This window comes from Telopea speciosissima, chromosome 9, assembly GCF_018873765.1.
Source record: "Telopea speciosissima isolate NSW1024214 ecotype Mountain lineage chromosome 9, Tspe_v1, whole genome shotgun sequence".
Classification (NCBI taxonomy): Eukaryota; Viridiplantae; Streptophyta; class Magnoliopsida; order Proteales; family Proteaceae; genus Telopea; species Telopea speciosissima.
In genome coordinates this window covers 9,813,143-9,838,848 of record NC_057924.1, presented here as the reverse complement: position 1 = coordinate 9,838,848, position 25,706 = coordinate 9,813,143, and the positions used below count along the sequence as shown (strand labels likewise).

The 25,706-nt window shown below is 35.9% G+C and overlaps 1 protein-coding gene and 1 pseudogene across 1 annotated transcript; both read right to left on the bottom strand.

Annotated features, from left to right (window-relative positions):
* Positions 1 to 350: 350 nt before the first annotated feature.
* On the bottom strand, positions 351 to 1,110 carry LOC122638621 (annotated as a pseudogene).
* A 1,377-nt stretch (positions 1,111 to 2,487) lies between these two features.
* On the bottom strand, positions 2,488 to 21,243 carry LOC122640632 (diacylglycerol kinase 5). The gene is made up of 13 exons (XM_043833845.1): positions 21,194 to 21,243; positions 19,650 to 19,863; positions 19,420 to 19,542; positions 18,828 to 18,956; positions 18,131 to 18,216; positions 15,628 to 15,751; positions 14,687 to 14,735; positions 11,758 to 11,840; positions 10,318 to 10,385; positions 6,433 to 6,507; positions 4,568 to 4,655; positions 4,100 to 4,216; positions 2,488 to 2,972 (listed from the first exon to the last, which is right to left on the bottom strand). Exons 2-13 carry the CDS (start codon positions 19,848 to 19,850, stop codon positions 2,646 to 2,648), a joined length of 1,470 nt encoding a protein of 489 aa, XP_043689780.1. The 5' UTR covers positions 19,851 to 19,863; positions 21,194 to 21,243; the 3' UTR covers positions 2,488 to 2,645.
* Positions 21,244 to 25,706: the final 4,463 nt, after the last annotated feature.

Genomic DNA, 25,706 nt, shown 5'->3' with positions numbered 1-25,706 from the left:
CATAAGTATTTTTTTCCTAATTCTGTTCATAGAGAGTAATTACAGGGAGTAGATTGGCATTTGGTAATTAAATGAAAAAAGTGCTTCCGGAATAGAAAAACAAATCCTTGTATTTGCTACCAAACCAAAGCAAGATCCATTAGTTGGGACCTTAAACCATATTAAAATGTTTCTGAGACTTCTAATGAGCTCTTGATCTGGAATTGATGTTAGAAATCGACCAATTTAACTGATCTATTAAAATCTGTCTGATACTTCTACACAGCTTTTATTCAAAACTGAATTATACAAGGATCATTTGAAGAACCAAAGCAATGACTGGTGAACTATCAGGCCAAGCACACAGATAACTAATTCAAGAAATTACAATCGGAGATGGTGTGCCTGCTTTTTACCTTCAAACCCGTCTTTACCATGTCAAATTGAGCAACACAGAACATCCTCACACTCTCTATGCTCTTCAGCAGGTTCTCCATTGAACTTTGTAGAGCTTTGACCCATGTCCAGGGGACACCAATAGCCTTAATCACAAGCCACTAAGGGCACTTCTCCACACTGAAAATTTTGTCAGTGTACTGTAATTCTGAAAATCAATCAACTTGGAAATAATATGGGATGTTACTTTCATCGAGGACAGTCCCAACATTCATTTTCTTGAATTCTTCCAACTCTGTGAACTTCCTAGCCCCATCATGGCCACCGATTTCCTGGCCGAGAACGAATGAAACGTAGAGCGTCCTAACTGGCTAGAACCCAGAGTTTTTCAATTGGCAGATGGCCTCAAGGTACTGCATCCCAACACGCTTAATGATATACAATCCTCTGGCATAGATAGATATCTCCAGCCTGAAGGATGTGAGCATCAAAAGGACGGTGAGTCCATTTATGGTGCTTTGCAGGTACTACATCAGTGTAGGAAGATCAGGGATTTGTACCAAGCCATTTGAGGAGAACAAGAAGCTTGCCCTTTAATAACTCGAGGGTTTGGGATTCAATGCCGATTGTTTTGGCCTGAGAGATGATGAAATCTACAGCTCTGGTGTGGTCAGGTTTAGGTTGCTCTGTGTTGATTTGAAGGTACTGTTGGAATCTGGATATTATCGCCGATGAAATCACGTGCAGAGAGTGTTACCAAACTCAGCCATAGTGATCCAAATGCATTCTCTGTAATCACTTACCTTTGTGTTTTCCACCGCACCCCAGGGGTGTCTTACTTTGTTTCTGACATGTTTAACCAATGTCAGCTACAAAGCATATACTTCATATGGACCATCATTCTCCAGTCAAATGTCAATATTTAGAGGTCTACTTAATGCACTTTAAGATCATAAGCACTTTCCCTTGTTCAGACAAAAGAAAAATTATCTTAACTTTCCTTCCAAGGTATTTTCCCCTCAGTTAAGATCCATGTATTCCAGGAACAAAAAAAAAAAAAAAAAAAAAAAAAAGATCCATGAATGCAACTGTGTAAAAAGATCTTTATCAAAGCTTAACCCTTGGAGCGTGAGGTGCTTTCCACTTCTGACAAGGAAACAGAAGCAGCTGGTACAGCCTATAATATGAAGCAAGTATTCTGGGCTGTACAGGAAAGATGAGTACTGTTAATGCATCATAAGAATTCAAATATGGCGAATCCATAGGGATATGACCAAGCAGTTTCCTTGGCAATTGCCAGTCATTATGTGACCAAGCATCTTTAGCAAATGCACTTGATTGTTCCACATTTTCAACTGGCATTTTTTATTTGATTAATTTTGTTTAGTTGCATGTTCAAACACACCGGTGGAAAGGTGCTTTTGATCATTATGGTCTAAACATTAATGTAATTAAATGGATGGATGTGCCAAAATATCCACTTGCCTACTAAAAAGTCTTGAGTCATTATACCAACACTAATCTGGATCATTACATATTTACAGCTCAGATCTGCTGATTCAAGATTCTCCAGAAGAAAGGTAACCGCTTTTATAAGTTTCTTCAGAGTTCATAATAGCAATTCAAAGGAGATTAATGATTGGCATCTTAATCAAGCACGAGTGAATCAATTTTATAACTGATTCACATCTGTTGAATCAAAAATATCCAGACAGAAGGAAATTGCTTCTGGAAAGAATGATATGAATTATCTGGATAAACTATTGCTTCTGGAAAGAATGATATGAATTATCTGGATAAACTGAGTACCATGTTTCTTAGGAGAGTTCTTCCCAGTAGAAGAGAGAGAATCCATTACTCCCAGGTTGACGTAGCAGATCTCCCATGTTTAATGCTGTGGTTGGTGATACCCCTTGCGCTCGCACCACTCCCAACCCCCAGTTTACTATGTTTTCACATCTGACACTTCTGCTACTAGCATGATCCACCTTGCAATGTTTAAAGATTAGATTTCAGATATACTCTACATACAAGAATATTGTCAAGTCAGCTACATTATTTGCCTGTAAGATCAGCATGCATTCCCATCTAATTTGATCACACAATCAAATATTCAACAAGGGAAAATTTACAACTGGCAGCAACATGGTAACCACCAAGCTTAACCGCAATACGTTACTGGTAAAAAATATGAACCATGAAAAGTTCAAATAAGATGGACAAGAATTGTTTGGAGACAATTACATAAAGAGAGTTAAATATTATAGAGCTTAACTGAGGTGACTAATGTCAACCCCATCTGGAAGTCTGAAAGTGTCAGCTGCGCCAAACTTTCTCCGTTCTTCGGTGTCCTCTTCAGAGTCGTCTTCGTTACTATCACCCTCTTCATCATGATGACCGGAGTGCGATATGGGATCTTGGAAACTTTTGGATCGGCAACCTGGTACAGCAAGCATGTTCACTTGACCAAGGTGAGAGATCTCGACCACAACTGTGTCATCATCAACAGGCAGGGGCTGTTTCCATGGCTCCCCATCAATCCTCATGAATGTGTGGTCAGCTGCACCCTTGTGGAACTCAAAGCGGATGCGATGTGCCTATGTGGAAAGTAAACAAAATGCACCTCCCAGTTAATTTGGATTTTTAGACTTAACAAGAGAATTGAATGGGACCAATAACTTTATTGGGACTGGAGGCCCACTGTTAATGGATTCCACATAGGAAATCTAATAGACAAGTTGAGCCAATTGACCAATCCTCACTCTCCAACATGATCTATTCTTATGGATATTAACTTCATGCTTGGAAGTCAATTACTGCATTTTGTTCATTGGGTCCATCTTTTCTCTAGAAATTCCTGGTAGGTCAAGCAGTGATGTGCTCCAACATGCCATGATGCAACCAATATGTATATAAGTCGAGAGACAATGACAACAGGAAAAAGTGCCCGGTCCTCCCAACTCTCAACCACCATGGACCATTGTTGAGAACACCTGAGATTTCCATCTCTGATACAGTGATACCATGTCTATATGTTCAGAGCAGTAGCCCAACCCTGGCTTTCCACCAATGTAACAGAGGGTAGCTTCATCCCAAGCACATAATCAAAGGGATGATGAAAGTTTATTTGTGTTTATTACATAATACTATTTCTTAAAAATAAGCAGGGTTTTATTCATCAGGATACATCCTTTTATATCTAAACAAATTAAGAAGCAATATGTAGGAAGTATTTCTGTGTGCAGTCAATTGCAAGAACTCCAAGATAGAACATGGTATACAGGTCCAGAATTGACCTCAGCTGATTTATGAGCCACCAAATTATACAATATAATAATATATGGGGTGTACCCAGTGCACGAGGCTCCCGTCACTGCGGGATCTGGGGAGGGTCATAATGTAAGCAGCCTTATCCCTGCTTCGTGGAGAGGTTGTTTCCTGAGACATGAACCCGTGACCAAGGTCCACGGTAACATAGTCAAACCATTGCTTTTTTTCCCCTTGATTTGTCTCTTCCAAAAAGTGACTAACCAATTGAAGAGTTGACATTGAATTGTAGGTAGAGGCTGCTTATGTTTTCAAGGCCATAACTATTACTTGTGTCTGATTTTTCTTTTTTACAATGATCTCACACATGAATGATTATGCATGTTTGTTCCAATATGACTCCTAAAGACAATAACATTGTTAACATAAGCAGTATGCAAATAACCCAATTACTAACCTGTGCAAGACGAGTTCCATGTCCTTTTGGAGCAAGCAAAATAAGACCATGCCAAGCATCTCTAAAACCGACGACCTCAATAAGGCCATCATCTACAAATGGTGGGGTCAGATCTCTCTGCATATCATAATCGATCAGGAATTTTCCAATGAAGATCATTGGGACAGAAAGAAACTGAACATGATAGAGTCGCAAGAAAAGAGTTGTGTTATGACCCACGACAAAATGAAATTTTCATCTTCCTTGTGCCCAACACCCACAATAGTAGACAAGGAACATTTGTGTAAAAGAATAAAGGTTATAGCCCTTGTAGACAAACTGGTCAAACAGGCTACACACTTTCCAGTATACACTTTTTAATGTTTCAAATATCTGAAGATGGAAATTTCATCCTCCAGTGGGTCAGAGCATATTTTTCCCTACATAAATCTTCAAAAATGGGTATAAGAAAGGCACATCAGAACTCACATCATGCTCTTTCCTCTTATTTGGAGTTCCCCATGGATTAAATCCACCAGAAAAGCTTGGTAAATTAAGGCAAACAATTGACCTGATGCTGCATATTATAGAGAGAAGAAATGAGTAGTCTAACACATAAAATACAGGAAGGCATTAGATGCTAAAAAGTATCTAATGAACAACAATAGGAAATTATTGGAAAAAAAAATTGACTTTTTTAGTTTATCTTTCTGCTAAAGAATTTGCATGTATATGTGCACCAGGAAGAAACTCAAAAGCAACAAATACAAGTTGGCAGAATATATTAGGAGGGATTGGCCGGGAAGGTTATTTTTGCCATTTAGCAGCCTAGATAGCACCCATATTGTTGCACAGGTAGGCCGCACCCTGCTCTCTTATTGTCAAATCTCAATCCACATAGGTTTTCGCTGATAAGTTAATGTTCTGAAAAACAGCATGACTGATGAAATACAAGGTGAAATTTGACATGTGGTCAATCCATAGAGTGCCTGATCTATCTATAGTCAAATTAAGCCACCTTAGCCTCCATGTGGCTCAGTAGAAGTGTGTTGCGTTGCTACGCCTATCAAGATAATGGTCTTAACACCTTTTTTTAATGGAATAAATAGACTCCCATCTTTCTCTCTTCTTTTGCCTATCAAAAGTGGCTCTATTCTTAACAGATAAGAGGTCCACTGAATGGATGAGGATGAAACCACCATTAGAACCTTCAGTGTACTGAAGTAACTACGATGGTAAAATAGAATATGGAAAGATATACAAAATAGATGGAATGTGGGAATGCAATAGTAAAGCTGTCTCTCTAACATGAGTGTTCCAACGAATAAAAATATCATCTCAATCCTTATTAAAATAGAGGTACATAAATCAAGGATATGACTCACGGATACTAGAAATTTGATAATTTCACTATGAAGACTTGTATGGTGTAAACAAATTTAGTCATGAAAATAATATATCTACAATGTAAAAAAGTCTTTATGCCTGCTCTCAAACACTAGAAAATTCTCTGTACACAAATATTTCTCACTGTTCAACTCTTTGAAAATTGAATGAGAGGAATCAATGATCACAACAAAAGAATTTAACATGAATACTGAATTGAGCTACAATGAATAAATATGTATATATATATATATATATATAAATATATATATAGTTATATAGTTATAAAAGTATGGGACAGAAAAATAGTTTTCATCAAATTTTGCAAGTGTAAGGTGGTAAAGAGATTGGTGGAAAACTGTATTAAATTGTTGTGGCAACAACAGAACATAGAATATGACCTTTTTCTCAAATATTATTACCAATCAAAATGTGTTACCTAATTAATGTATAAGAAATGAAATATTACAACAAAAACATTATGGTTTCGGGCTCCGATACCAAGTTCGGAATCAGAGGTGAGAGAATGAATTGACTTGTCATTAATGACAGAGGCCCTCTTATTTATAATGAGATTACAACCCAAGAGGACAAAAGAGGGAAAAGGGAAAAAAAAATAATATAAACCCCTAATGTAAAGAGAGAAAATACTAACCCCATGGTTCTCAACACTAACCTACTCAAATTCTTTACAAAACTTGCACAATGATCTACTTGATCAACCACAAATAGGTTCTAACCACTCCTTTTCCCCAGATATAATAATAAAAAAAGCTTTGCTGATGACATGTTGCATCAAATAATTGGTAGAACTACCATAACAAATAACAAAACTCAGTACTCAGCATGCATTTTGTTCCTTCAAAACACCCACAGTATGATTATGCATCAATAATGACCAAAATGCGAGCTGAGATATGCAAACAAAATCAACTCAAATTATAAGAAAACCAATTCAGGGATCTTACCTGCGAGGCACAGCGAGATCTTCCCACTGACCTTGTCTCTTCATAATCTTAATCTTTGCAAGTTGGGCAATATTCCTGTATTGAAATTAAGGCATTTTTTTCAGCAACCTGATCAATCATTATAACCAGCAAAAAATTCTTAAGCAAGACCTCAAAAAGGGTATGCAAAACTAAAGGATCAAAACAATTCCATAGTTTCCCAAGATGCTTTCCGGTTACATAGCCAAGTAAAGGTCTTTTCATTGCAATAGGCTTGGCTTGAAGTTGGTCATAGTAATAGCAAGGGAACAAATGAAAGTCATCCAATTTCTCTCAGAAAACTCTTTTTCTTTTTATTAGATATATCAACCAGGAACATCGTTTAGAAATCTCAATAGATATCAGTTAGTTTTTACAAGTTGAAAAAATATCACACTGAAGAAGGTATTTTGAAACTACGAATAATAATCAGGGAGATATTACTGTATATGAGAAGTAAATCATACAGGAAAATCTCAAGCAGTAATGATAGAAAATCGAAATTGAAAAAACATTGTTTCAATCACGTAACATAGCATGAAAATTGAAAAGCAATAATAAATTTTCATACTGGGCCGTCTAAACCGGAGCGATACAAAGTTCAAACTAAGGAAACTTGAAAATGCATATGATTCATGCAGCCATCCACCCAAATACATCTAAAGTCCTGAATGAACTCTAAGTGTTGCTTTCCATGCAAGATGCTCACTAATTATCATGGTTTGGGCAGCCAGACTGAGTGGCTTTGATCCTCTAACAATCTAACCACTTAAATCCACTAATAATCTAGCCACTAAAAATACCAAGAAAGATTTGTGAATTATAGATGCAATTCACTATAGGATAATGAATATTCAATCAAGATCCAGAAGTAATAATCTATGTTCATTTTCCAAATTAAACATGGAAGAAGTTTCAGAACAAGATAATTAGGCTTTCTTGGATTATGTGATCATAAGAATGAGATTGCTCTCAAACGGTGAGCTTGGACGCTATTGTTCTTCATCTTCTTCCATTCGTAAAGAAAGGATCCTGGCTGGTTTCTGACCAAGCTTTGAAGGGATTTAAGCAAGGGAGCCCTACATCGCCCTTGTCACTCACTTAAAAAGGCTATTATGATGCTCATCCTTAGAGCACTGAAATTGGAAGTACTCGGGGCTTTCAAGTGCTGAAAATTTTGCACCTTCAATTGTGCATGAGAAGTTAATTTCTGTTGTCAGTTGAGGCTACTAAATGTTAAGGTGCACTCAGGTACTTCTAAACTGCCTTCAGACTTCACATCAACCTTGCCAAAAGTGAGGTCAATAGGATAAATGATGTTTTCTCTGTCGGTACCAAGCCTTGAACTTTTGGCCTCAAGGTTTTGCACATGATAAACACACCATTGATGTTGCATAGAGACTGCTGGATAAGTGCTTCGTGCTGTTTTCAACATAGGTGAATTCAAGTTCCTTCAATGTTCCATGACATCTTTCCTAACCGTTACAATGGTCTACCCTTGAAAGCAGGTGACAAGATAATGTCCATGTGTAAACAGATGATCTGAAAATTTGAGAGGAATTTATCAGCTCATAAAGCAGGCTATCTTTCCAAAGGGTTTAGCACAGACTTAGGTTACTCTACCTAGAATCCGAACTAATTCTCTCTTATCCTACTATTCCAATATCCAGTGCAAAGAGGCATGTCAACTGCAGCATGATTTCCTTTGGGTGGATTGGAAAGAGGCTTTAAAATCATGGATCCGGATCTTGTACACAAGCACAAGAGGCTGGGAGGATTGATATTGAAAGAACTAACTGCGATGAATGTTGACTGTTGTTTCCCTTACTTAATAGCTCAAGCATTTGGGTTAAACGGTTATAACACGGTATCAGAGCAGGAAGGTCAAGTATTCAATCCTTGGGAAGTGCAAAGGGGTTTCCGACACTTTTTACCCATGGTGCCATGAGATGGTGTTTCCATGCGAGTGTGTCACATGCAGGGCCGTGTGTGTATAGGCCTGCACATGCAGGAGGTGTTGATATACATTGTTAGCTCGAACTTTTGGGATAAGCGGTTGTAACAGAATAAAGCTTCATTGTACAGCTAGCTTTGGCTATCAAGTATAGAGAGCTCCATGTTAGAGTTCATATAGTAAGGGTATTATGGGTACTTTGGTAAATAATAACCTTGTCTTTTTACCTCCCTCGGTATTCTTATGTAGTGGGGGGTATTGATGTAATCTTACATGTTATTTCAAGTCAGGAGAGAAATTTATTCTCTGTCTCTTTCCATCCTCTTTTCCCTCTTGGTATTGTTCCTTGATTACTTTGAATTCTCCAGTGTTCGGAGAAGCATCCTAACAGCACAAGGTCGAGACAAATAAAAGGTACATCAATGAACAGCCGATGAGATCAAGTTGAAGGACAATTTGCTTGAAGGAAGCAGGTAAGAGGTTGATAATTGATATAGGACAGCTAGGTAATAGCTAAACTGGAGCTCAACTGTGAAGAATTTAGCAAGAGTTGGGGGTTTCAGTCGGGTAAAAAATTGGGTTTCTTAGGGAAGAAAAAAAGACAAGATTATGATCAGAATGAAGTAGTAGGCTAAAAATATGATTTCAAGTTCATTATAATTTGGGGAACTAGGAATACGATTGTACTACGGAAGGCGCTTAAAGAATTGGAGAATAAGTGAAAAAGAAGGGGTGACTGGAAAACATTGGAATTTGACAGAGGTTTTGGACTTCGTGTACATTTAATATTCATGGGCTGGGTATAATAATATTAACTGAAACATCCTCATTGTCTGCTCCTTCCTTTTCATCAAGGCCTTTTAATACATCCTCTTCCAGTATTAAAAAGAATATATCCTCCTCTGCACCATGTATAGACAGCTAGGGATATCCCATCCCTTTAATTTAAAACTCCTTTATTTCCCATAAAGAGTGAATCTAGTCATAAAGTATGCAATACCCAGTAACAAGCATATTATACTGAGAAGTATAGAAGAACCTTGAATCGCTAGTGGACACAGCTTTTCTGTAAAGCAACCTGCTGACATTACTGTACCATTTTGCACCGACATTATAAATGTTCATGCGTAAGCTATGAAACATGACTAGTAGAACAATCATTGTAGCCTGAACAATGAACACCACTTTTGTGCTTATGTTCTTTTATTGGTAAAATGAGTATTGTTTATAACATGTCTTATAATTATTGTTCTCGTGTGAAACATCAGCATTTTTTGTGTGTCCTGTTTAGTCCATCTAGTTGATTAATGCTCCCAAAAGTCACCCACTCAACTGATGTGTTATGTGAAGGTGCCAGCTGGCTCAGCTAGTAAGGTCTCTCCCTTGTCGTGGCAGAGATCTGGGATCAAGACTTGCCTTCACCATCCTCTCTCTCTTGTTCCGTTAAGAAAATAAAGAGTGCCCACTTCTCTTTTCTATGAAACAGGTTTCTGCCTTAGTACAGTGCCCTATCAAATTTCCCCAGAATGAAAAAAATTAGATCTTGCCACTACTTGATCCAATTAATGATCTACAAATGCTAATAGACTGCTGGCTGCAAAGGCTCCCATAGAATGAAAGGGATAAAAAAAATTACTGCCTAAAAGATTCAATACAGAACTTAAGCTCCAACAAAAATCACATAGTTCATTATACATAAACCGGAGCTCTGCTTGATCATATATCCTCAATGCAATAAAAAAATCAAAGTCTAAACATAATAAATAAAAACAAATTCACACTTAAATCATAATGAGTAGAATCAAAGACTTTCTCTTACGACCATTAAGATCATAAAAAGATAAAGAAAATAAGAGCAATACCATGTCTTACAGACATGACCATCATATGAAACCATCAACTAAAATACTCACCGTGAAGAAGGGTGGAACAGAGAAGCACAAAACCATCCTTGTGTACATCCAAGCTTCGCATAAGTACTCTGATAAAAAAGAAAACATAAGTTAGCAAAATTTCCTAAAGGTGTTTGATTTGATGTAGCGTCACAGAAACACCACGCTTATAGTAAAATGAATTTACATGTAACTCACTAGACTGATCCAGAGTGCAAATGTATAATTTTAAGAACAAGATAAGAAAATATAATTCATAACAAATGTTTCCAATATGATAGAGCTAAGGTACTCACGCAAGAATGGGAATGGAAAAACTCAATTGATGGCAAATTGGACGATCACGTATTTTGAAGAACCATATAAAGCTTGAAAAGATTAGAGGCACCATAACATAGTTAACAAATTCTGCGTAAGTTCTCTGAGTATGTCTTTCAGAGGTCAAACTCCAAATTCCACCAGGATGGCAACCAAAATTTAATCATTATTCTTGCTAATGCAATCCTGCTATTTTAGTATGCTGGATTTTGTACAGAATATGAAAGCATTTTTTTAGGTCTACACCCTCATGAAACAAATGGAAATGAAAAAAATTATGTGCATCTAGGTACTCACACAAGTACACAACCATGGTTTAAGGAATTTGAATCGTAACGCTGATTCAGATTCCAGCTAATTTGTACTTGATTTTTAAGCTTCAGGTCATTCCGGATGAATTGGAATTGGAATCAACATGGACCATTCCATTGCCGCTTCTGCTTAATTGAACTACGCACACAACTAGTGAATAATTATATGCAGTCCTAAAATGAGCCTGAAATCAAATCCCACCTTCTATGTCACAGTAAACTACAACAAATAATAAAATATGATCTAAAACTAAAATAGAATTTTAACCTAAGCAGATTCTTGACATATTTCTTTATATGGCATACCATCAAATTAAGATAGAACTTCCCAAATACCCACACTTGGATGGAAGTTTAAGACACTATGAAAATTCTTTCTACCAGGGAAGGAAGGTGACATCAACATTGCAGGATGTTCTCCCCTCAAAATATATTTTACCCAACCCAAGTATTGATATAATCACTCATATATGCTTGGTACATGTACTTCAAATGTGATAGAGCTTAGTAAGGCAAGTTACACAACTCCCATCTGTATTTTAATGAGACAACCTCAACAAAATGGGGTCGGCTACATGGATCCTTGCAAACATGAAGAAAAAAAACTAATAAAAGTATTATAAATCTATTTCCTCATAATTTGACATTGGATAATCTTATTCAAAGTCCATACATTGAACAACTCAAAATTGATCTGCATAGATTACTAAGATCTCCAATGGTGGTGCATTTAGAAAATTCACTAGGTAAATAAATTAGCAATATTAATCCTGCTTATTATCAATCCTGTCACTAGTTAACTCCAAATATCAGGGAAAGTAAAATTGCATACCTGATTGACTAACTGATTTTTAAATTTTTCTGGATGCAACTTCCTTTCAGAATGAAATGCATACGATACTTGAGCATCCATTCCTGTACAGAACAGGAAAACAAAAAAAAAAAAAAATTTTAAATTACCAAAGATGCATTCATTTCCAGTGATACACTACACTGCTTCAGGAATAAAAACTAATGAAATACAATCTAATGCACTAAAATACAGGAAAATTTTAAAAAATAAAATTTTTAAGTTTTTTGCATCACAAGTTACAGAAAACACAACTCCTAAAAAGTGTATGAGGACCCAACAAGAATGTCAATCTCAGCTTAATTTTCAGGTTTGTTTTTCGTGTATCCAACATTCCTCTCATAGCGTATTTATTTTGATGCTGGATAGCTGTGGAGTATAACACTAATCAAGAGATATTCATGGATGTTTTGGTACCACTTCTCCAGGGTGAGTATGAGGGTGTTTTGATTCATTTGAGTGATTCTGACTAGAATAACATTCAGCACAAATTTGATTTTCTAATAGTAATTTCTATTTTATGTTTTAGCTTTGGATAAGTTCTTCTGAAGTGAAACACTATTGCTTCTCATTCAAAAGTCACTTCCTAACTTTATTTTGCTCTTTTTGGTCGGGATCATTTACAGTGAGTTTTGTTTATATTCAGAATCAAAGAAGTGCTTCCCAGAAGAACCACGCTAGAAAATTAGAAATACCATATGCAGCCCAACTATCTAGCATACTGCTTGGCAAATTTTGAAAGCATGCACACAAGAGAGAGAGAAACGAGTTTGGCTTTAATTATTTACTTGGTAAAAAGGGTATAGGAAACCAGTTTGGTTGATTGGTCTAGAAAGTCTTATGAATAATTTGCCCCATAAACAAAAATTACAACACTAAAATAGATATTTAAAGGATTCAAAATCATTCTGGTCTCGTTTTAACAGGATGAGGTAGCCTGCAGTTTGTAAGATCATTCACAGTACACATTTATAACGCCTTGCTAAACTTTTGGTGCAATTCTTTGTGCTTCTTTATAATTTGTTCAAATTGAAATTTGATTTTGAAGAGAATAATTCTCCACAGAACATTTCATAGCATCCACTCAACACAACCTTGATGGTGAAGCAGCCAAAAACCCATCATTTATTAACTTATATATTCATAGTTTGCTCAGCAAAGTCTCATCATTTACTGTAGTAACACTATGTAGATCAGATCATTTACTGTAGTAAAAATACAGAGGAAAGCAGAATATAGAAAACAAGACATATAACAGTTGCTGGAATTTCAAAAAATCACAACTATCAGTTTGGTGAATTAACCTATAAAGTTTCAGCATTTTGCAAGAAATTTTACCACAGTAAACAAGACTTATAAAGATTGCAGCAGCTCTAATATGTGGCAGTCTGTAAAGTATACACCAAGTACTATCCAAGTGGACAAGGCGCAGGGCACGACCCCAGGTTACAAAACCCTAAAATTGGGTCGTTATACAAGTAACAAATCTAAGGGACAATGGCAATTCTGTACATATATTGAATTTCAGGACCCTTTTTGGGTAAGAAAACAGATTTGGGAAAGATAGTGAATAAAGTTGAGGGAAGGAGGTTTATTGAATTCAAATTCAGACTATGTGTAAAAAAGAAAATTAAGGGTGAAAGGGTTTTTGTGTAAATTTATAAGAAAATAATCCATGTTTACAATTACGAAAGTTACTCATCTCCTACCTCTTGACAGCGGCAAACAAGCAGTGAGAATGCTTGGTTGCAGGTGAGAAACTCACCCATATGGAGTTCAAACAATCTGAGATTTCAGGACAGGAGCACTAACCCACAATCCTATGAATTCCAAACAACAATCCTTCGAACCAACAGCCTGAGAATTAATTAAAATTCTCTGAAACAAGAGCTAGTGGAAAAGAGAGAACCAGCCCTAGTTGCAGATTGATGGTTTCTCTTAGTAGGATGGGGCTTAGGACTTGAGGACTTAGGTTTTGCGTTGCAAGAACAACCAACGTCAAAAATATCAGGTCAGGCTGGATATGGATGATGGAGTCGTAGAGCTTTTTTCCTCAGCTCAACAGTTTCTCTCAACAGAGAAGAACCAGTAACGTAAATAATATTAAACAATAGAAGAAAGGGATTCGAGAGGCGGAACAGAATTAGAAACAGAAAAGAAGGAAGAAGAGAGAATCTGAGAAGGGAAGAAAAGGAAGTCTGACCTGAGAAAGGCCAGTCGGGATCAAACAGAGAGGAAGAAGTGAGAATCCAGTCACGTAACCTCAGCACACAGCTGCAAAGGAACTCAGAAATAACTTTTTTTTCAATTCATTCAACTAATTCTAATTGTGATAGTTAGAGCATATAACTATCAATTAAGTTGCAATCAAGACTACCAGAACTACTCCCCTACGTACATAGAAATTGAAATTAAGTTGGACTCAATCTCCTATTGATACTATCGTCATCTAAACTCCAATGAAATAAAATTCAAATAGCAAAAAATAACTCAATATTAAAAGGAGATACCCTAAATACCCTATTGGTCCAAAATCCAGGTTTAGACCCAGTTCTCCTTGATATGGGTATCCATAATGGTCCAATCATGAGATTGCTACTGTGTCACCTAAAATCCTCATACACATCCATAAGGTAGAAGTTCAGCCTTGAGTTATTATGGTTGAAATCCAAGTGTTTTGACAATGAGGGCACAGGTTTGGCACTTAATATTCCCCAAGAGGTCAGAGAAATAGTTATTTGAATTTCTCTTGCTCCATAGAAAAAAAAAACGAGATAAATGAAAAGGAAAATCTAGAAGAGATCAACCTGAACTAGAAACATTCACAATGAAAAGTAATTATGGAAAACTTATCAACGGGGGGAAGACAGTGGAAGTAAATAATAGGATAATTCTACAAGGAGAAACTTACCCATGCTGAAGTAGTTCCAAAATCCCCCACGGAATGTGTGGCAACCTTCCTGAAGAGAAGTCACACAAAAAAAATTTCAGTTACCGATTCCTTCAATGTCGTATGCATAATTGCACTTGAGGCAGGATGACTAGCATGGAAAACAAAAACAAGAAGAGAGAACATGAGATAACTCTTAATGTAGGTTAATTGACTATATTCCCTTTTTCTTTTCGGTGGTAGGAAGTTTTGAGTAAGAATGATTCTTCGGAATAAAGCCATTAGTATCTGTTTGGAACCAAGAAAATCTGAACTGATGAGAAGACATGATTTAAAGAGGATCAGCTGAGGGCCTGGGGTAGAATGGACATCATATGAGCTGTATCATGTATGTATCCTGATCTAACTGAGTTTGCAGTTACTCTTAAACCTTCTCCATTTGAGCCATCACTAGCAAGCTTTTACTAGCACACCGAGGTTTATATCTTTTACCCAGTCAGTTAATACTCAACCATATCATCTTGGAATCATGATCATTGACAAATGATCCACTCAACAAACCTCCATCAACAAACATTTAACACAGATGAAAAGAAACTATTGTAAGAGTGCCACATGAGGTATGAATGGAAGGGTTCTTGTTTTTTGAATTTTAACATGTTGATTTGAATATAAATTTGATGTCAAATGAACTTTGTTCCCCAGATCAGTATGTAGACTAGAAACACTTTTGTTGCAAGTCTTTTTGTTTCCTTTTTTTTTTTTTTTGGGGGGGGGGGGGGAAGGGACCAACAGATACAACTGATGGTATCTACTATAAGTACAGATCAAATTAATATAGAATCAAGCAAAATTATCAAGAACAAAGATTGCAAGCAGATCTCCTAGAAATATAATATTTCCTGTCTAGAAACTATTCTCTTCATTTCCTAGCAATGGAGATGGTTCTAAAGATCTGTTACCATGTTCAGTGAGTCTGTACTGGAGACACGATGAAATGCGTGCAAAGAATGTGGTAGTTCGAGAGGTGCAATGGGATCACAAGAACCTTCCTTGGGAGCTCTCATCCTCATGAGAATATGCCAGCTGGAATGCAATGATAATATCAGTAATCAAATGACCAAGAGCATAGCACAATGGTGTAAGAAAACATTCATCTAGCAAATAAATTTAGTAGGTGCCACAAACTTTTCTGTAATACAGAAAAATAAGAAAAAAGTACCCATTCAGGAAAGCACTAGGAAAATAACCAATATCAACTTAAAGAAAAGTGTATAGGGAATGCTGTAAGGGTTGAATCTTGCCGCATTAGTCCAAGTGATAAAAGATCATCGAAAGGAAAAGCAGTTAACATTTTTGAGTAACAAAGAATGGCATAGTATTGTTTTCACCGGTGAAGAACAGAAGTGTAGAATTAGATTTCCATAATAAAGACATAGGAGTAAACCCATATTTTCCAGCCTATCCTACAGTGGGATCAGGTAATCAATCAGAACAATGGCCCTGAGGTATTCCAGTCCCAACTTGCAGTAAAATATTGGGCATAGAAACTACTGCAATTATTTATATTGACATTTCAACAGTAACACTATCAACGAATGCTTGTTTCTTTGTGAGGCAAATATCAACTTGGACATTGACACATAGTTGTTCAGCATTCACCAATCACCAGTGAGGATATACTGAGCCATTTAAAAAGGGACGTGAGGCATGGATATATGAGTAAGACAGAGGTCTTTTAGAGAAGAAATTGAGATTTATTAATTCAAATTACCTCAGGGAATCAAATCTTTCCAGACATTATTTATGAAGCAACAACTTAACTATAAAGTAATTCAAGCCCTCATCAAATTTTCATTAAGAGCGTCCCAGTGCACGAGGCTCCCACTACTGCAGGGTCTGGGAGGAGCAAATGTACGCAGCCTTACCCCCCACCCCTGCTTTGCAGGAGAGGCTGTTTCCAAGTTTCATACCCTCATCAAATTTTCATTATCACATGTAACTATGTAAATGTTTCAGCACAGTTATAAAAAATGGACCAAACCAAATGATTGATGAAGCAGTTCAGACTTAGAGTGTTCAACTGGACCTAGAAAGACTTTATTTTGGCCCATGGATGGGTTTTATGAGCCTTGGATTTTATTTTTGGGTTTATTGATGTATTGGGCCTGTTTTATGAGCCCATATTTGAGGTCTTAATTCTATACAAGGGGAAAAGTATATAGATAGATTGTGTGGGTCCCACGTACTGCTAAGTGAGATTATTCTAAAAAGATTATTTTTTAGTTAAGTATCTTATGTCTTATAGTTAGTCAGTAGTTTATGTTGTTTCGAGTCTTCTATAGCAAGTATTTGGTCATTTTAAGTTAGTTTTTGTTTAGGCTAAAGTCAGTTTTTTTTTTTAATAGTGTTGTAATCCAACACGAATTTAGATGCATGAAAAGAATGAGTTTTGTTTTGAAAGTTGAGTTGGATTAACTCTATCATCTCTCTCCTTGCCCATAACCAGATTTCCCTCCTCTCTCTTTCTTCCTCCCACGTGAACAGTACTGTTTATCTCCTGATCCCTATTCTCTCTCTCCTGGAATTTTTTTTCTCCTTACTTTATTCCTCTTTTCCTTCTTCTATTATTTCTTCTCTTCTTTCTCCTTCATCCTGCTGGAGCATCTCTGCTATCATATCTGATCGCAATTCAGTTCTGTTTCTGAATTCCTAATTCTATTCTGTTTCTGCTCATATTCCTGCCTTGTTCAGATTTTATCTCTGTTATTGTTTTCTCTGATTTTAGATCTGAACCTATCCTCAGGCCTGTGAGCAGTGTGAGATCCAAGATTTGGATATCAGACTGCATTACTTGAACTGGGTTGGACCAGAACCGGACATATGTTTGGTTCGGTGAGAAAAAGATCAGAATTGACGAAGACCAGGACACCATTCTGTTTCTAAAAAAAAAGGTGAAGGGCCAAACAGTGGACCATGTTTCAAGTTGTTTGACAATGTTTGGTTTTGACCAGTCAAGCGGGGTCAAACCAGATTGAACCACAAGTGGTCACCTTTTTTATTCGATGTCTGGTTTGGTTTCAGAAACTATGTTTTCATACTTTACATTAGTGCAAATTGACTAACACAGAAGTTCAGGAAGTAAATATACACTTTGCACATTTATATTAATAGAATATGGCTTGAACTTGCAGGTGCATATTATGCTATCTGATAGCTCAAGGTAGACAACGTATGATGATTCATGGAATTATATAGACAGTGATTTTTTTCCTTTTCCATTCACTTTCCTAGTTTTTGGCATCCACATGGAAAAATACTAATGTGAACAATGGAAAAAAAATATATCAACTAATGAGTTTTATACCATTGTAGTGATTGTTGAAAAGTAGTAAAAAATTTTGCAGCATGCTATCAAAGGCCAGATATAGAGAATATAAACTCAAAGGGATGGGATTATAGAACCTGTCTATTTTCATATCTTTGGCTTTCTTTACTTGTTCCAAGAACGACTTCACAGACTGATGATCTGTGCCAGGATTCTTCTTTCCCTGTCAGTTAGCAAAGCTCTGTTATGCCTACCAAAATTGAACTTTAGTCTACACTTTAGCAATGACAAAGATCTTCTGTGGACCGAGTAAAAACTCTATTGTGGAATACTTCTTTGTATGATGATGAAAACAGATACCCATTGAGAATTTCACGAAGAAATAAAACAATTTATAGGTGGCTTATGTACGCAAGAAGCACATCAATAGGTTTACAGGATGTTGTAGCATGAGAGATTTGTGGTTTAACTAAGAATTATAGAAGTGTATAAGAACAAAAAAATATAAGAGTCCAGCTAGTGCACCAAAACTTTTTCGATATGCATAATTGAATTAAGTTGTTTGATAAAAGAGAAAAAATATTTTGATTATCCATTGTGTACTACCCAAATAGGATAAAAGAAGGTGTACAGAAAACAGAAAACGGAAAACTTCAAAGTGAAAGAGGTTATGCAACATGCAGTGATATGTTCCACCTTCCTGGTTGACATATTCTGATGAAAGAAAAAGGCCAAAAGGCTAACACAGATGATCCATAATTATATCAGTGTCACTTTCAGAACTTTCCAACCAAACAATGAATACAATTTTTAAGTAAATAGATTGAGTCTTACCCAACCGAATGAAAAGGGGAGGTTGTTGCCAGTTCCCAGTGGCACTGTAGCAATTGGAGGTGGCTGAGATAGTTTGAGATCAGAAACTACCCCAAGCAGCCAACTAGCAGTACCATCCCCACCTGCAACCTAAAAATGTATACATACGTTAAAAATAATGAATAAAATTTTATTTAAAAAAAAAAACCTGAGTTCAATACAATAATAAATAAATTACTATAAAATAACTATGTAGTCCAAGGCCATCAGGACTGTCTATTTTGACACAGAACTAACTACATGATTATTACATTGGATAGTTTGCTTACTTTAACTGTCATATGGCTCTATTAAAAGTTTCATAATTGTAACGGGTATCCTTAGTCACAGAAATACTAAGGGAAAAACTTCCATTCCCTACTGCAAGTTTTCGAATAAGCATCTAAAAAATGCTTCTGCTGCATGGCCCTTTTGTGTGTTTTGAATGTCTGTAAACAGTTCCTTGACTAAAATGAAACATTGAAATTTTCCTGCTTGGTAGCTCAAACAAGCCATCCCCACAAATACATAAGTAATATACAAAATCTTAACTTTTGCATTTCAGACAACTCACTATTAGTCTCAGTGTCTTTTGAATTTTTGCAGAAAAATCATCTCCACTGAGCTTGAGCTTTTCTAAATTGAAATAAATCCTGCGTAGAACTTTATCAGGGGCTTCTTCCCCCAAATCAAAAACCTGAAGAATTTTTAGCACCATAAATTAATTAAAGCAATAAGAAGTAAACAGAAATTAAAATTAAGTGAATTTTCTGTCAATTCCCCTGGTAGGATAACAAACAATACCTGGTTTTTATTGAGAAGATCACGATATGTCCTAAGCAGATCCCCACCAAGCTGACCACCACTTTTGGAGTTTATGAACACGATCACAGGACAGGAGGGAATACTTGTAACATCTCCAACCTCCAAGTCTGGTATTAATATGAAATCCGGGATATAAAACTCCTTTAAGAAGTGGTTATTCTCGGAATTGCAATCACCCATCACAATTTCCTAACTGCAGTGTCACATCACAAATGACCATCAAGTTCAAAGACCTAGAAACACTTGATATGGTTTTCAACCTTTAACAACTGAATAAAGTACATATAAAAAGTAATTAATGACTGACAGTCAGTCAGTACACAAGCTACAAATCAGCCTAAGTATGGTACTTCATCGGTTTAATAGCAGCTAACTCTATCCTACACTCGGTGTCAACGATAGTTTGTTACCAGTATAATGTGAATAAAGATACCTGTACAAGGTATGAATATATAGATGTTCTCCAAATAAAATGAAACATAAAAGAGATAACATAGAGAAAAAATACTCTCTTATGATGGATACTGATGAACTTATTATAAAAGAGAAAAATAGGGAAGGAAAATTTATTAACAAAGAGAAAAAAGAAAAAAGCAGCAACATTCTAACACATCACATCCTACTTAAGCTAGTTTTCATTGTATGCCCCTTTTCACGTAAAAAAGACTGGCAAAACAACAAGAAATAGTACAAATATGCAGAAGTACAGATGATGGGAAGGAAGTATCCTTGCCAATAAAATTTGAAAGCCAAACTGGTTAGAACAATCCACATCTCCAATGCACAAACACACACACAAACCCAAAAAGGAGAGAGAGAGAGAAAGAAGAAAAAAAAACAAAAAACAAAAGACCCCTTAAATCACAAGGAGTGAATAAGATGCATCAAATTCCAGAAGAACTCAAACAAGCATAACAAAAACACGATACTTCTATTTCTTTTAACCCATACGGAAGATTTTAGTTGAATCGGGAATCATTCCCTACAGTCGGTTACACTACAATGGTAGATCGGAGAGAATACCATTTTTTTGTCTAAACACTTAATGGACCCCTTCAACTCCCCCCCCCCCCCAAAAAAATATATATATATATTTAATGGACCCCTGTTCTCAATAACAGTTTGAATCAACCAATGCAGCAAAATCGTAATGGAACAGATAATTAAATGAATCAAAAATCAAGAAGAGCACAACAAACCATAATTCAAATCCAATTACGTTTTACTTCCCTAAAAAAATCTTCTTATAAATATCCCTCAAGTAAAAAAACAAAAAAGAAGAATCAGTACGTATCAATCAAGAAATGCAAAACATCAACCCATCAAGCTCACTCAATCCAACCTTTTCAGAAGAAAATTATGAAATAAAAAACATAAGATCACGTCGTACAATTACAGCTCCCCCATGAATTCCAGGAAGATGATTTGCAGACAAAAAAAGAACAACAGGAAAAGCAAAAAAACGAGAAGTTTTGAGAAGGAAACAGGAAAAAGACAAAGGCCGGAGATAAATGATGATTTACCTGATAAAATTTCTCTAGAAATCCAATAGCAGAGAGGGATCTGAAGAGATCTCGTTACTAAGAATGTTAGCAGCGATTCTGATTCTAGGCTGAATCTAATAAAAGAAACGAAAGGTTCATAGTAAAATATCCGAAAAAAGGAACATGTGACTTAAATAGGTTTTATGAATTTTGAGTTTGACCACAGGAACAGAGAACCTCTCCTCTTCCGCGGGCTTCAGCCTTCAGCTGAGCCACCCAGTGATTTCCGAATTTGTTTTCTACTACTTTTTCCCTCCAAGCCGGAAAAGACTCCGCACTATGGAGTTTCTCACCCACAGTGGACGCTAACTTTAGCTTTCGAGAGAGCCGGGACTCGGAACGCGATCCGACGAGGACCAGTTCCCTACAGTCCACGTTAGAATTTGGAAATGATTTGTGAAAATCTAATTATGGGGGAATTTATTTTCGTATATTTTATTTGGAAATTTGAGTCTTAAGATATAAGGCTTACCAAAAAAAAAAAAAAAAAAAAGTCTTAAGATTTTTGCAATCCCCAATTTAGTAAGTCATGCGTATAGTCACATGCAATATTCTAAAATTTAAGATTTTGTACAACGGGAACTCAAAAATGAAATTATACACGCTCTTATATATTATTGTTCATGTGAGGGAATGATGATATGTCATAAAACTATAAAAGTCCATGTTCCTTATGTTAGATTCTAAAAAAGGTTACTTTATTCACCAAAAACTGCACTTAGGCACATAGGGAACCACCTCTCTAATTTTTTTATCTTAATTCCAAATTGTTTTCCTTTTTTTTTTTAACTTAATATGGAATGAATGTTTTCCCCATGAAATGAGGCTTAGGGGGTGCAAGTTTGGCCAAGTGAGACTCAACCCGGCCATGTTTCAATTAGGCTTTTCAACCTGCAAGTTAGGTGATGGTTGAGATTTCAAGGATCAAGGTAGGATTGGGCCAAGCCAAGTCAGACTTGGGCTAAACCCAGTCTAGTCTGATCCTATATATATATAGACTCACATTCTTTGTCCGGGAGGACATCTGGATGCAAGCATTGTCCAAACACATGGGCATGGGATAGGGGGTGGAATTTTGGGCATACAGGGGGGCAGGCCAATCATTTCGCCCACTGCCCATGTGTTTCGGCATCCTGCGTCCCCGATGTAGAGAACTTTATCCCTATAAATCTATAATGAAACTATCTAAATGACACATCTTCATATGTATTTGAAACTTGACACATTTTAATTGACTCGTCTTATTTTGAAAAGTTATTTAAATTAAGAGTATAAAAACATTTAAAAAATAAAAAATAAAAATGACTTAACATTATGTCATTATCAAAACTATCATTGAAGAAAAAAAAATGTGTTAATAAGGAAAAACAAAAAAAATTAGGCTATAAATTATTTTATACTTTAAAGGTGTCAATAAAAAAAATCATATATAATATATAATTATATATAATAATAATATATATATATATACATATGGTTAGAAAAAACAAGTCTGATCTAGCATTGACCAAACCTTGATAAAAATAAGTTTTTTTTTTTTTTTGGGTGCACCAAAAATAAGGGTTGATATGGTCAATTAGGGCCAACCTCACCCAATTACCGTGTGGACCTTCTCCCCCATCCTTTACTGGTCCAAAATTGTGGCTCCCAAATCCGAGTAGTTAAACCATGTCTTTTAATTCTATTCCAAAAAAAAACCCATTCTATTCTAATGATAAAATAATTATAGTTAATTGCGACGAGACGTCCTTTATCTAACTCAGAGAATTTGTATCATCATTCGACTAAAGAGAATGGAGCCGCATCAATTCAAGTGCATAGGCGTTATTATGTCTTAAGATATGGTGGACCCCACCTCATAGGGACGGTGGAGCCGAGTAAAGGGTGTGAAAGTTTATGAGATTCTTCTTCTGAGTTTGAGGTGTGAACTCTCTGTTAGCAAAAATGCGTTTAAAACGAAAGTGAAAGTTTCTGAGATTCTTCTTTCTCAAGTGTGAATGTGTGATTGTGTGATTGTTTAACAATAGCTCAATAAAGGTCAAAATAATCCTCTCTATCGCATCAATGAGTGTAGCACGAATTAAACAGTCGAAGTTGTTCTTGGGGCACATGCTGAACAGATCCAACTATCCAATGTGCATTGTACTCCATTGCACGCTAGAGAGGATCTGGACTCCAAGAGAGGAAGATGCAAGGCAACAACAGAAGACATATCTGTGTAAGTTTACTTCCGAGCCCAGCCGGGTTGGAAGGGGGTAAGGGTGTCAATTTAGAATGAGAATAAAAAACAAAATTGAAATCGATCAACTTAAAATTAAATCTAAACAAAAGGGGAAAAAATAAGTTTGATTTTAGTTTTGAAAACATGAAATTTTATCAAGTTCGATTTGATTTTAATTTTAAATTGAAAATCATCTATTTGAACCACACCAAATAAAGTGTAGCTTGTATAAATTGAATCAAATTGAACCTAAATCATATTAAACCCTACAATCATGTGCTTTGTTGAATTATGTGAAATTATCTATTATGGGTTTCTTTATCGAGTTGTGTAAAAAAGGTTGAAAGATACCATATTTGACAGTATGGGTGTATTTTCATTAAGTTGTGTAATTGTCTTTCCAACTTAATTTGTTTCAAATAGATTATTTTCACTTCAACTGAATTTGAACCAAATTACCCAAACCACAAACGAATTAAATGAAACCAAATAAGTACTGAATAAAATCAAACCAATTAAGTTCATATTCGATTTTAGTTTGTACCATTTGTATCCTGAATCAAACTGAAATCGAATCAATCTATTGACACCCTTTAGGGAGTCATCTGACACCAGAAAACATTCGATGTGTATCACATTTGTTCTAGTTATACACCGTCTCCATGTATCTATTGTTTTTGGACAATATTTGTATCATGCTTCTTATACTTAAAGCCTTCGATCATTCCCAAATTTTTCTTGTCATGTAGATGATTGATTTGATAATTTGATTAAATAAAAAATTGGGTTCTTTTTTTAATTGGCCACCTAGATTTTCAAATTTAGTGCCTTATTTTTACCAAATTCACTATATTGTATTTTTATTTAAAGGAGGAATGTAATGGTCATTTGTTCTACGTTTGTGGTTTAATATGGTTTCATGTGACTGTTAGTTGCATTTTGTTTCTTCTTTATATAGAAAATAGTAGTTTTATGTTACGATACTATATCAGTCGTATGGGGGGTTGATCCTCATGTCGGTGACAAAAGGGATTTAAGGTGGGTTGATAGAGTCTTAGATTCCCTCACTTTATATGGAATATTTATCCTCTCAAGTGCGGTGCACTGCCCAATGCACCTACGTGGCACATAGGGCGAAGCACAACACTTGAGAGGGTAAAAATCCATCACTTTCTTTGTGTGATGCACAGTCCGATGCACGAGAGGATAAAAATTCTTTTATAAGTCAATGTATGAGGTTGAGTTTCTGTAATTAAAAATAACCCAAATTATCTCTATTTTTATAAGCATAGTTGGAAAACCAAGTTTTCTGACTCAACTCGTCTTTTTGAAAAACTTGGTGACTTGGTCTTGTCAAACCCGATCAAGACGAGTCATGTTTTTTAATTTTTTAATACAATAAATATTTATAAATTCGTAAAAAATCAGAAAAAAAAATAATCACATATCAATGCATTTTATACTATTGAACAAGAGAAGAGAGTCGAGGAGTTAAGGGTTTCTTCCTATTTTAGAATACGAATTTGCTATTTTACTCAACTCAGTTTCTAAGTGAATCAGATTTATAGTCTTTTAAAAAATGACAAAACTCAAAACATGTGTTGATTTTGATGCATGAACTATTATTCAACCAAATATTAAACGTGAACGAGCTTGCCGAGTTTGTCATGACTTAGGTAAAAATACAGAGTCTTATTTGACTCGAACGGTTTATGCATGACCCAATCACATCATTTTTTACCATGACCTAGTCTATACTCTACAGGATTCTTGAGTCTTGACCAAGTTTTCCAAAATTTTGACTCTACTCAAGTGACTCGCCCCAATCAAAACCCAATTTTCCAACTAGTCCTGAGTCCTAACCATCATTGCCATTTCTTTTCATTTAAAAATAGGACCCACTTCTTTATAAGGCTACACCCCATCTTGCCCCGTCACTGCTAGCCCTCAACTTACACCAATGGCGGTAGGGTGTGAGAGACCAAGGGCCTCTTTGGTATCATTTTTGAAACTTGTTTTTATTTAAAATAGATGAAAACACTCCAAAATGATAATAGACTCCTATGATTATGGTCAAAATCTGTTTTTACTTCATTTTGTCGCTCATTAACGAGTATGTGCTCATATGACCCAAATATGAAGGGTAAAATATATATTTTCTTTTATTTTTACAAAGACTAGCCTCCTTCTTCTTCCCTTCTTCTTTTTCTTCTTCTCCGTCGTTCAAACACGCACAAAAGTGGATACACGAACACACACAAGAGCAGAGTT

Excerpts from the sequence above, each read along its gene's own strand:
- LOC122640632 (XM_043833845.1), bottom strand. The coding sequence starts at position 19,850 with ATGGGTGATTGCAATTCCGAGAATAACCACTTCTTAAAGGAGTTTTAT. Across the intron at positions 11,841-14,686 it reads TTGGAACTACTTCAGCATGG|GAATGGATGCTCAAGTATCG; the intron begins GTAAGTTTCTCC and ends TGTTCTGTACAG. Across the intron at positions 10,386-11,757 it reads AAAATCAGTTAGTCAATCAG|AGTACTTATGCGAAGCTTGG; the intron begins GTATGCAATTTT and ends CTTTTTTATCAG.